The sequence below is a fragment of the Penicillium angulare genome (genome assembly GCF_028827245.1).
Source record: "Penicillium angulare strain IBT 27051 chromosome Unknown utg000009l_segment0_segment0, whole genome shotgun sequence".
In the NCBI taxonomy this organism is placed as follows: Eukaryota; Fungi; Ascomycota; class Eurotiomycetes; order Eurotiales; family Aspergillaceae; genus Penicillium; species Penicillium angulare.
The window spans coordinates 502,586-514,123 of NW_026623168.1; the positions used below are offsets into that span (position 1 = coordinate 502,586).

At 45.9% G+C, this 11,538-nt stretch overlaps 4 protein-coding genes across 4 annotated transcripts; 2 read left to right on the forward strand and 2 right to left on the reverse strand.

The window, feature by feature from the left end:
• Nucleotides 1–93: 93 nt before the first annotated feature.
• On the forward strand, nt 94–1,671 carry N7478_011747 (uncharacterized protein; the record flags this gene model as incomplete). Its single annotated transcript, XM_056927961.1, has 1 exon — nt 94–1,671. One exon carries the CDS (start codon nt 94–96, stop codon nt 1,669–1,671), a length of 1,578 nt encoding a protein of 525 aa, XP_056773688.1.
• Nucleotides 1,672–2,083: 412 nt separating this feature from the next.
• N7478_011748 (uncharacterized protein) lies at nt 2,084–2,854 on the reverse strand (the record flags this gene model as incomplete). The annotated part of the gene is made up of 3 exons (XM_056927962.1): nt 2,084–2,168; nt 2,271–2,493; nt 2,644–2,854. The coding sequence occupies 3 exons, from the start codon at nt 2,852–2,854 to the stop codon at nt 2,084–2,086; spliced, it is 519 nt and encodes a 172-aa protein (XP_056773689.1).
• An 890-nt stretch (nt 2,855–3,744) lies between these two features.
• On the reverse strand, nt 3,745–6,157 carry N7478_011749 (fungal specific transcription factor domain-containing protein; the record flags this gene model as incomplete). Its single annotated transcript, XM_056927963.1, has 3 exons — nt 3,745–5,424; nt 5,474–5,933; nt 6,093–6,157. The coding sequence occupies 3 exons, from the start codon at nt 6,155–6,157 to the stop codon at nt 3,745–3,747; spliced, it is 2,205 nt and encodes a 734-aa protein (XP_056773690.1).
• A 719-nt stretch (nt 6,158–6,876) lies between these two features.
• Nucleotides 6,877–8,565, forward strand: N7478_011750 (uncharacterized protein; the record flags this gene model as incomplete). Its single annotated transcript, XM_056927964.1, has 1 exon — nt 6,877–8,565. The coding sequence occupies one exon, from the start codon at nt 6,877–6,879 to the stop codon at nt 8,563–8,565; it is 1,689 nt and encodes a 562-aa protein (XP_056773691.1).
• Nucleotides 8,566–11,538: the final 2,973 nt, after the last annotated feature.

Genomic DNA, 11,538 nt, shown 5'->3' on the forward strand with positions numbered 1-11,538 from the left:
TCACTCTCTCTCTCCTACCAGCTGAAACCTATCAGCTCCCAAGTCATCGAATTACTCGACATGTTCAATCATCCATAACCAATGATCCTCCAAATGGCCCACCCAAGCTCCTCCTCCGACACACTCATCTCCCCTCCGTCCCCAATTCACCCCTCTACCTCTAAGAAACCATCCCCCCTAATGGAATCGGACCTCGAACTCTCTCCCCTCGACATAAACCTCAGATCCAACAACGCCCCAATCCCAAAACTCCTCCGCGAAGCAAGCGACATAACCTGGCAAGAAGCACTAGAAACAACCAAAGACCAAGTCCCCCTCATCCGACGACGAGGAGGACGATTCAAACTCCTCCACCAACAACAATTTAAAAACTCCCTCCTCGCGAGCGTTGGATACCTCGAGCTCGCAAATGCAGGAGACTTCGCCGCAAACGTATGGAATGATATTCCTGTTCCGAGATTTGCAGCAGTCCTAATGGGAATAGGAGGTACATTAGCACTTGCAATGGTTTTTGTTGCAATTCAAGACTTCAAACTAAGTTATCGGAATGTGAAACTCCTCAAAGAAGAACGGGGACACCTCCAACGATTAAAGCAGTATCACTGTCGGAATGTGGAGATGACAAGAGTCCTGGATAGTAGACTCGGCGTTGGACTACGGGAGATAGGAACCGAAGTCGTCGACCGGATAGTTATGGATCTACTCATGGGCGCTGGGTCCGTCCTCGTCGGAGTAGGAACATTAATGGCGATTGGAGGTGCAAATCGCCATGTGTACAAGGCCTCAAATCTTCTATCAGGATATATTGGAAATGCACTTGCAGCTATATTTGGACTCGTCAATGCTATTTGGTCCGGATATCTCATTCGACGATTCTACCTTCACGATCGAGCCGTGGTATCCGTTGAACCAAGCGATGATATTCGTCGCAGACTACGGGTCCGATTCCGTCGCTTCCAATGGCACGCTATCGTCAATGGAGTGAATGGCCTAGTAGCCGGTGCTGCATCAATGGTTACAGCTACACATTGGGAGGGGTATGTCGTGCTAATACCATGTATTATCTCACTGATCATGTGCAACTATTTCTGGCGAAAGAAGCTAGGATACGATCGGCCTATTCTAGACCATATCAGTCTTGCAAAGTTACAATTAACTCCATTGACAGAGGATCTGGAGTACGCTATTGCCATGCAGAAGGCATTATCGGAACCAGATCATGCCATTCCACAACCGCTCATCGATAAATGTTCATTAGAATCAATGCTCCAGTTCATTGTCCGGAACCGTATGCTGGAAACATACGTTGATTCACTGGCACATGATAAATTGACTTCTACTCTTCTGTCAGAAATCCCACCTACACAGTCTGCAACACTACATCATCCAGAATACATCATTACATATGATGTTCTTCTGCGATTATCTGCTTCAAAGGAAAATCATGCGCGGCTTCTTCTAGATCATGCAGGGAGGTTTCTGCGCACGGATGGCGTGAGACTTTTCACTTATCGGGAGAGGCATTTACTTGAGTTATCGGGGTATGCTGTTTGGCAGGATCAGATGGCTGAGAGTATCACTGCGAGTACTACATCTGCTTCTACGAGCACGAGTAGTACGAAAATGACTAAGGATTTGTCGAAGACAGAAGACAAGAGTGTATGTAATTAGAGCATATGTGCGACTGGTTCGCATGTTTGTATTAGGCTTGATATAGATTATTACTAGCCATTTAGAAGAGCAATGTATCATAAATCTCAAATATATTTTGATCTTGAAGTCCGATTCCTAAATTTGTAAATGGTAGACAAATAAAGTCCCTCTAAACTGTACATACCATAAGTTAGTCCCCGGAATGTGTGGGAATGACCTCGTTCAAGTTCCCGTATAGTGATAAGACCAATCATCAAATATACTTCATGATAAATGTCATTCTATGTTCTATTTACTTAGAACCAGCTCAGGTAACCCCAGTCAAACTTTGAATCATCTGTTCACAGTATCCACGATTAGATACTGAACAACAGACCCGATATTTTAGAGTGGGAGTCATCAGACATTCATAGATAAATGCATAAACAGCTCAACTATCCAACCCAGGACAATCCTCACTAGTCTCAGCCGTAATATTCGTATAAGGCGAAGGATCAGTCCAGATAATGTTAAAACTAAACCCCAACGACATTAGCCATTCATCCATTCAATTTGAAACTCACAACATTGAATGGATCTTAGGGCCTTATCTCGTCTTGTCTCTGAAGAAAACATACCTATCATCAGGATAAGTCGGCGCATTATCATCCCCCAATTCATCAACAATATCTGTTAATTCCCCATGTTCCCAACAGATAAGAATATTTCCACTTCCATCGTAATCCTTCACGAGGTCTTTGACGCATTTCGCATCTGTTTTGCTGCAGGATGTATCGACTGTAAGTCCTAGTTCGGTTGCGAGGGGTTCGACCGTTTCGTAGGGACGGTCGCGTTTTCCATCTAAGGTTATGTATGTTGGTTAAGTGAAATATGGACAGAGGGTTGATTCAGGAAAGAAATAGAAATAGAAATAGAAATAGGAATAGGAATAGGAGAGGCATTAAAGTAAAGTAATTAACAAGCTATCTTGTAGGGAAGTAAGTAACGTACCACTCTTCGGCTCTTCAGCAATAATATACCCAATATCATACTCGGAGCTAGCGCTGAAGACATTCTTCAAACATTGCGCCCGCTCGAGACCCTGGGCACTTAGACCCGTTGATCCGTTACTTGGTTTTTCGCCGTGGCGAATTAAGTAGACGGTTGGGTCTGCTGTTGCCAGGGCGGCGAGGAGGAGAGGGAAGACTTTGTGCATGAACATGATGCGGTAGGGATTTTGAGACTTGGATTATACCTAGTGATAATCAATAGAGGTCAAGTTGGGTATTTCTTGTCTTTTATATTTGATCTTGATGTTGATCTTGATCGCTGCTCGGGTTAGGTCGATAAATTCCCCTCTTGGCGGGTACCAATCACGCACAAGTGCACTGGTCAGTGAAGACTGGAGAGTAAGCAGTAAGCACTGTAGAACGGAGCTAGTGCAGGTGAATGTTACATTGTGCCATTTGTTCCTGGGATCGGCACGACATGGGCGCGTGCGAGGATGTGATTCGTGTGTTGATCGGGTTGCCCCGCATTGATGATCTGATCCTGATCCTGATGCTTATGCATGAGTCCTGAAATTTATTATGAACCGGATGTGATCTTTGTTTCATTGATTAATAGGATATACTTCAATTCTTTTTTATGTACAAGTGATTGATTATATGTGATATTGAAATCGGGGGATGATCTGGTAGTTCTTCCAGGTCTTCCAGTTCTCTGGAATATCACGGTAAAGTCCGAAGAAGCTTTTCGCATCTGACTACCGAGATTGTCACGCTCCGCTTGGACACCGGGCCTGTAGATCTCATCTTGTTCAGGAGTTCCTGTTTGCGTAAGCTTTAAACTGAAAAGCTTCATTAACTTATCCGTATCCATTTCCTGTCCAGGCTATCATGCACGTGGGTTCGGAAATGTCCTGGAGAACTTTCCAGTGTGGAGTATGGGTGGAGTATTTGCATGGATTTTGATTAAAATGCGCGATACACGCAGAAATATGCAGATGTCATATTTTCATAGCACGTCTAGAATGCTCTAGAATTCTCCGTAAATGGGCCAATTGAGATCCGAAACGGGGTCAAACTGGTCAGGTATCTATGAAAATCGAGATTAGCAATGGTAACCAAAATCAAAGGGCATAGTAAATCTCACCATAAAGTCCCAGTCACCTAGTAGATTCGGTAAATCTTCACACGCCATGTCATTAATCCCAGCCAACTCCACCTGGATATCCCTCTCATGGCCGCTCATTTTCTCCTCAAACAGAGCTACAGCCTTTGACTGGGCCTTCTCCGCAGCCTCAACATACAAAGCTGGGAACTGTTCTTCCGAAATCCCACGCATAAGCCCATGAAGCTGAGCATTCACTAACGATAAGAACAGGAACCCCTTTGTATTGGTCTCGCCAGCTTCCAGACACTTCCAGGTCCACTCTATGGACTGTTCGACGACAGATAAAAGATCTCGTCGCAAAGGTACGGGCCCAATGGTATCTTCTTCTTGTAGTTGGCGTTTAAGTTCAGCTGCCATGAGGAAGCAGACTTGTGTTGTTGTTGTTCGAAGGGGTCCAGACCCACATAGTGCTAGTCGAGCGAGATAATCTGGCGTAGATGATTGGTTTGGGAAATGCGGTCGGACGGTCATTATATCTTTGGAAGGATTGACGAGGCACCAGAGTTGAAGTGCTGTGTCGACGACTATCTTCCTGGTAAATGCGTATGAGGTTTTGTGTAGAGATGCAGGAAAGAATGGAGTATGGAGAGCTAGGAGGTAGCGGCGAATTAAGAAGTCGAGTGCTCGGATTTGAAACTGAGACGGGGATGATGATGGTGACAGTGCGGATGTGGTGTTAGAGCTGTATCCTTGTAGTGTGCGACATATTGCTTTGTAGGATGAGCGAAGCTCTGTATCTAGGCGTAGAGCTTCTTCGTAGGAACAATGTACGCCAATTCCATTCAAAGACTCCACAATAGCGAGTCGGGCATCAAGAGTCTTTCGAAGAGCTATCGGAATAGACATTTGTGTAAAGGTTCCTTCTGGTTTTGGTGCCGGGTCTTCAGCTGTAATATCTTCGTCATCGAAGTTGCCGGGCGGATGCGTATCATAGTCATCCATATGTAACAGTGGAGGGCCACCTGAATCTATACTTGTATTCACTGCAAGTTCCAGTATCGTGTTCCATAGCCTGCGGCGCATCTCAGATACAAAGGTGTTTCTTTGTGGTAAAAATGAAGGATCTCGATGCAGACCCATGTAGACTGCTGTTCGAAGCAATTCTCCGACCGAGATCCAGATCAATGCCCCGTTAACCCAGACAGCTTCCCTAGCTATTAGGAGCAGGATAGAGGTCTGAATAAACTGAAGAGTGAGTCGAGCTTTGAAATCCGGTTCTGATATCCATGCTTGTGCCTCGTAGACCCAATGATTAGATTGGGTCCGCAAAGAATAATTTTCATCGTATAACACAGCGCCGATCGCCATGATCAGCTTGACCTGAATGATAAATCCCATATCAGGCGGCGAATCCGAGCCCCATAATGCTTCGTAATCTTTCTTGAACGACGGGACGTGTAAAACACGGTACCTGGATTCAAAAGCGTGTAGATAGATATCAACAAGCTGGTCCGCCAGTTCCTTCGGCGGCAGTTCATTGGTTGCTATTGTCGGCCACGGTGGTGTTCTTTGAGCTTTCATAAGCTTCCCTATATACTTGCACTTTTGTAAATCAAACAATGCAGTCGAGTTACCACTGGCAAGGGTGGGTTCGAGGTATTCCAGGATATCCAAAAACTAGCCAACATCAGTTGACCGTTCCCATATTCAAATTGAGGATACTTACCTCGGCAACGCCATTGATCCAATGACTCTGACCCAAAACGCGAGTCTTATGTACAATAAAACGTGACATGGTCGGCTCCTCGCCCTCGGACGGAGCTTCGCGGCGCACATGGAACATGCCTGCGATCTGGGTAGAGTTAGCTCTCGAATCCCAGATTGAAGTCGCCACATTAGATGGAGCAGAAGCCTGCTCAGCTTTGACAAGTTGATCTTCGAGCTGCTTAATCTTGGATCTTAATACCTCGATCTCGCGAGCTGATGACTGGCTGGCGGGAGTAGATGGACTGGCCGAGTGATGCACAATAGATGACGATGTATGATTTGGGATTTGCGGGACCCTGGTCAGACGGCATATTACATCCTCAGATGTAGAGGTAGGGGGTTGAGCTTCATCGGATTCCTGTGTGAGACTTGTCGGAGTAGGGTGATTATGCCTCGCACGTCGTGGTGGAGGCGGCGAGCTATCCGCATATTCGCAAATCGAGTTCCTTGAGCGTACGCAATGGTTGCACGGTAATTCTCGATTACACTTTATTTTCCGTTTCCTGCACACAGTACATGATCTGGAGGAGGAGTCAGTGCACGGCAATTTCAATGTCCGATTCGGGGTCTACGCGTACACTGGGGGTCTTCGGCGTTTGCGCTGGGATTCGCCGGTCGGCATTGTCGCCAATGCGGAAGTCATTTTCGCACACGGAATAGCTGGGCAACCATGGAAGAAACACACATATATTGATTGCCAGATTCTCACATCGAAGATAGATCAAAGTCACAAACATTGGGGCGATCGAGAACATTGAACGAACAGACGGCTGACGGAGCTCGGACTCGGGAAGTGCATCTTTGGTCGGTCGCGCCTTCCATATCCCGTACTTCCAAATTAAACTTAATGGCTTACATTATCTATATCACATGACTTACAATCAGTTAGTACCTGCTGTAGTGGGGAAAACCTCCACCCTATCAGGAATGAGGAGCTATTATCCCCTTTTTGTTTCTTCCGGCTATATATAGTCTCGCGTTGGGATCAGTTCGAACATAGAGAATACACGCTTCTTTGACTCTTTTGATCACGTCCTGCAATTCTGATTTCTCTGATTTCCTGCGTGGACCAGGGAAAGATATTGATGTTTTGCTGTGGGTTTTTCTGACTAGTATTCCGATACAGGCCTATTTCCTCTCTTCACTATCTAGGCAATACCCCTTATGCGTGCAGACTAACGCAAATAAGAGCAATGGCAGCATATGAATACTTCAGTGAAGTTACAGAACTGACTTTGTGTCAGCATCACGTGCCTTACAGCATTCTTATATCAATGATAGTCTCTTCTCTCTTCTTCCCTTCTTCACCTATTCTTATCCCTCAGTCGTATTCAACGAATCAACTGCCACAACTGTTTCACCATGCTACTCTGCTTTCAAACTTTACCCCCTGAGGTTTATCATATAATTCTACAGGCTCTATGGCAAGAAAATGAGCCCAGTGTCCGTGCCTTTGCTGGCGCCAGTCGAACTTGTCGTGCTCTGGCTTTACCTGTTCTCTACCAGACTCTCAAATTCCCAGCGCCTGAAAGTGACAACCTGAGAAACCGTGTTGAATCTATTTCTCAGATCCTTCAACAGAATTCAGGCTTCCGATACGTAAATCAGCTTGTGGTGGGCCAGGAGCCGACGTTGAGAGAAGCAGCAAGTTGCGGCACAGAAGGCATCGACCGAAACCGAACGGCCGTCTTAGAAAACAATCTGCATGGATCTCTGGATCGCTTCAACAGCCAAAAGAGTCTCTATCGGTGGGCGAGGACGCACTATCCACCGGAGGCAGATTCCCCACGTCCTGACGTCTGGCAAGATCTAGCCGATTTGATCCAACAACTGCCCATGCTACTAGATCTGATTTTCCTATGCCGTCATCAATTTCCTTCTTGTCTGTTGGAGGCCCTTCACCGCCATCATCCACAATGCAAGCTTCATATCCACAATTTCTTCTTACGGAGTTTGAAGAGCCCTGAGTTGAATCCATACGAGTTCCAATTGGCCACTTCCCCATGCCTTTTCAGCCTCAAGGGGGAGTACGAAGATTCATTTTGGCCAGGATATCCAGACCGACGTATAATACCACAACGAGAACCACTACCAGATGGTGCTTACCTCAATGAAGCTATCATGCACATGGCGTCTGGAATTGCTCCCAATCTGAAAGAGGTCACTCTATATCGCCCGTCTGGTAGCGGAACGCCTTCAAAGTCTCCTCTGCCACCTTGGTGGGGATTTCCTCAGAAGAAGGAACAAACCCCGGAGAGACACTCAAAGTGTGGCGCCTTAAGGTACCTTCAACTTGATCATACGTCTCTCATAAAAAAAGACGATATTAAGCATTGGGCGGCTTGCACGGACTTTTCAGCTCTAGAGGTTTTCAAGCTTAAATCGACACTGAACACCGATCTTCTACAATATCTGGATGCGGAAGTTGATTTTGCACGTTTGAAATCATTGGCCCTCATTCCCAATACAATTGAGGACAATGCCTACCAGCAAATCGGCACTTTTCTCCAGAGACTGCGCCCATTGTCCTCTTTGGAGTTAAAGGGTTGGATGGTTAGCTCTGCATTGGACATCGTCACTGGCATATATTCCCACGGAGCCAGCTTAATCGAATTGAAGCTGGCAGCAAGCAAGGATAATGACCCCGTCGGTTCTATTAACATGCATGACCTATCGGCAATTGCGCGAAATTGCACTCGGCTCAAATATCTAGATCTGACTTTAGATCGCACAGGAGGAGATTCCGAGGTCGCTGTATACAGGATACTAGGGACACTGCCACAACTGAAATGTGTCTCCTTGACGTTGCACGTCTCGAAGACCTGGGACTGTATAGAGGGTCCCGGGGAAGCAGACGATCTCGTCAACACCGAATTTGATAATGAGTTCGACAACCAAGTGCAATGGGCCGTTCGTCAATCCGCCGGCGGTTCTGAAGCGTGCAATGGTGCAATTCGCGAGCGGCTTGTTAATTGTGCGCTTGACTCGGCTCTTGGGCGTGCTATCTTTGTGCGATATCAGCGGGCAAGCCGGAAGGCTCTATCTCATTAGAGAACTTGTGTATAAAAACGACAAATGTGACAGAATTCGGGGAAGTTGGATGTCCAATGGAATTGATTCCGATCCTGCAATACCTGAGCCGGCCTTTGCGGGTTACAAGGTGCATTCGTGATGACTGTCAAAATGAGTTGATAGTGGAAAGAGAGCTATATGATAAGTTGCCTTCTGAGATCCCTGAGTGGCTTGAAGTCATCTGGCATCGTTTGTGGCCTAGAAAGACGAAAGATGAATGGTGGAATGACTGGTATAGTTTGCCTCTTACATAGGTCACTCTATGATCTGTAAACTCCATGCCATTTCTTTCTTCTTTTGGGGAGAGGACTAATATTGATACATCTTAGGACGCATAAAAATATCGCCAAATCCAAAGAGCAACGTTCCACTGCTTGTGAACGCCTGTATCCATCTGCTCCTTTGCCTGGCCGCCCTCATTCACTCCTGTTGGCTGACTACACCGGCAGATACACACAACCTGCCTATCCAGACTTCATCATCAGTGTGACAGCTAGCCAGCAGAGTCTGCAAGTGACCGTCGCGGGAAGTTTGAATGTGAGCATGAGCTTGATAAGCGTATCTAGCGAGTTCTCCCTGGCAGATTTGTACTTATTGCGGTGGAACGCAAATCCGACAGCCACTATTCAAGTCGAACTTCGGTCGCACAGTCAGAATAGCTGGGCAACCGTGGAAGAAGCACACATGTATTAATTGTCAGATTCTCACATCGAAGACAGATCAAAGCCACAAACATTCCAAGGTTGGGGCGATCGAGAACGTTGAACGAACGGAAGATGATAGTAGTGCTGGTAGCGGGACTATAGCACTTCATAGGGATATATCCAACCCGTAGATTGCTTATCTCATACGGAACTCGGACTCGGGAAGTGCATTGTCCTCACCCCCAAAATACCGCCATGTTTGCGATGGCGCGTCTCCATTTGTCGAGGAAAGTTTTACAGCTCATCCCAGCCTCTAATCTGGTGCTGTTGAGGAGAATCCAGTGAGCGGTGGCTGTATTCAGGTTGCGAACTTTTGAGAGACCCTGGAGGCTTAGGTTCAAACCTGAGATGTTGGAGAGTAGAGAGAGGATGAGGGAGAGTGTAGGAGAGATGGGAATGGAAGAATAGAATCTCACCTGGATACTCTGAGGTGGGTTTTATATACTGTAGGCTAGACGTGTGATAGGCATCGGATGCGGTAGGTGTTCAAGTTGTTCTCGAAACTATGAGTCGACATACGTTGTATCTTTTTCCACGCGCCTGAGATGGGGAACAAATGATTCCATGGATTAATGGTACTTGATAGGCAGACTAATTTGTTGATTGTCTATTTGATCAGGTTACCATAATCATAGAACTTCAAGTTATAAAGAAAATAGAAGAAACTATCCAGGGGTATATAGCAAGTGGTCGAATAGGTGGAGAGTAGTTTTCCCTCATCATATTAAGAAGTCTGAAAAATAAATTCATCAATGCCACAATTGCTTTTAGATACCAGGTGGAAAATTTTGATGTCCCCGAGCGGTAGCATGTAAAAGAATTCGTTGCGAAAAGTTGTCGGTAAACCATGTGAAAATGGTTCAAAGGGCGCAATTTTCCGGTCGCCACTTCTTAAATTGTTCCTGAGAAAGTCTCAAGAACGGTAGGAAGTGTCGTATGCCAATGAGAGTAGTTTGAGGTTCCCTCTAGTTTTGGTACCTCGCCAAAGGGATCGCTAGTGAGTAGTTGAGACACCATATTGGGGAGGGCAATTGATCTTGCCTTAGTTTCGATTCGAGTTCTGGCTGGTTTGAATAATTCGAAATTTGGTATGATTGATTCGGGCCTTGACTCTGGGAAGTTGCGTTTGAAGTCATTCCCACGAAGACATTCGTTGAAGGCACTTGGACAGAATAATGTCTTCTATAATGGCGAGTATATAGACAATTGAATTCTTTTTGTAATCAAATTTCCAAGCTTAGGTTAGATCTACAATAACGTACATCTCCGTTCAAATATATAATATCGACAAGATATACTAGTTTAGGGAAAAGGGCAAGTTTCCCAGGGTTTGAGGAGATGGCTGATTGAGAGTAGTGATGGGAAGGGAAATTGCGGGGCGTGTTTATTGATGTTGATGAATACTGTGGATGAGGTGTTGGGGTTTAGGCTTATGTCGATGTGACTCCACCTGAGATCGATATGCTTGCTTCTGACAGACTTTCCAAACCGCGAAGCGCAAGCTGAGTGTCCCCTTCAAGCCTGGGGACATATCTGACGGTGTACCGTAAACACCAACTGTCTGAGCGCACTCCCAGACTTTGAATTAATATGGTGTTGTGAAGAAAATATTGCCGCCATTTGTTCTGCGCTTCTTCGACGGTAATCAGCCCCGGAAAGAGATAATTAGGGGTATTCTCCTTCTAGAATTCAGTAGCTTAAGCCGTGTCTTATAGGATGCAGTAGAGTTCCTCATGGTGAACCTCTTAAGGGATGAATGATCGATCGCGCCATTCCCTATCAACGCGAAGTAAAAACAAATCAACGAAAGCGACGGAAATGCCAAGGTTATGCGCCGAACTACATGACTGGTAAATTACAATGCCCAGCGGGGTGCGAGAGAATTGCTTAAACTAAGGTGAAGGCCCCGGGATGTACAGTACCGTGATCTGCCGATCTCAACTGCCACGATGCGGGAGGGGCCGAGGCATATTATTCTGCGATTTCCCCGTTAGAGTAAGCTATTTTCACTTAATAATATCGATCCCCGCCTTAATTCGCGTTCCGATTCAAAATGCGGGGCCCCGGAGAAGAAAACCGAGCTAGAAAAGATGATACGGTATCTTGTATGGAAACCTTACATTGTCCGAGCAGTGACGCCACCGAACTTCTACCGGTTGAAAAAATCTATAAAGTGACAAACGTTGCCGGTCATGGATTCTTCTTATTTTGACTCAAGGCTATTATTTAATTCTTCTCTCTCTCTGCC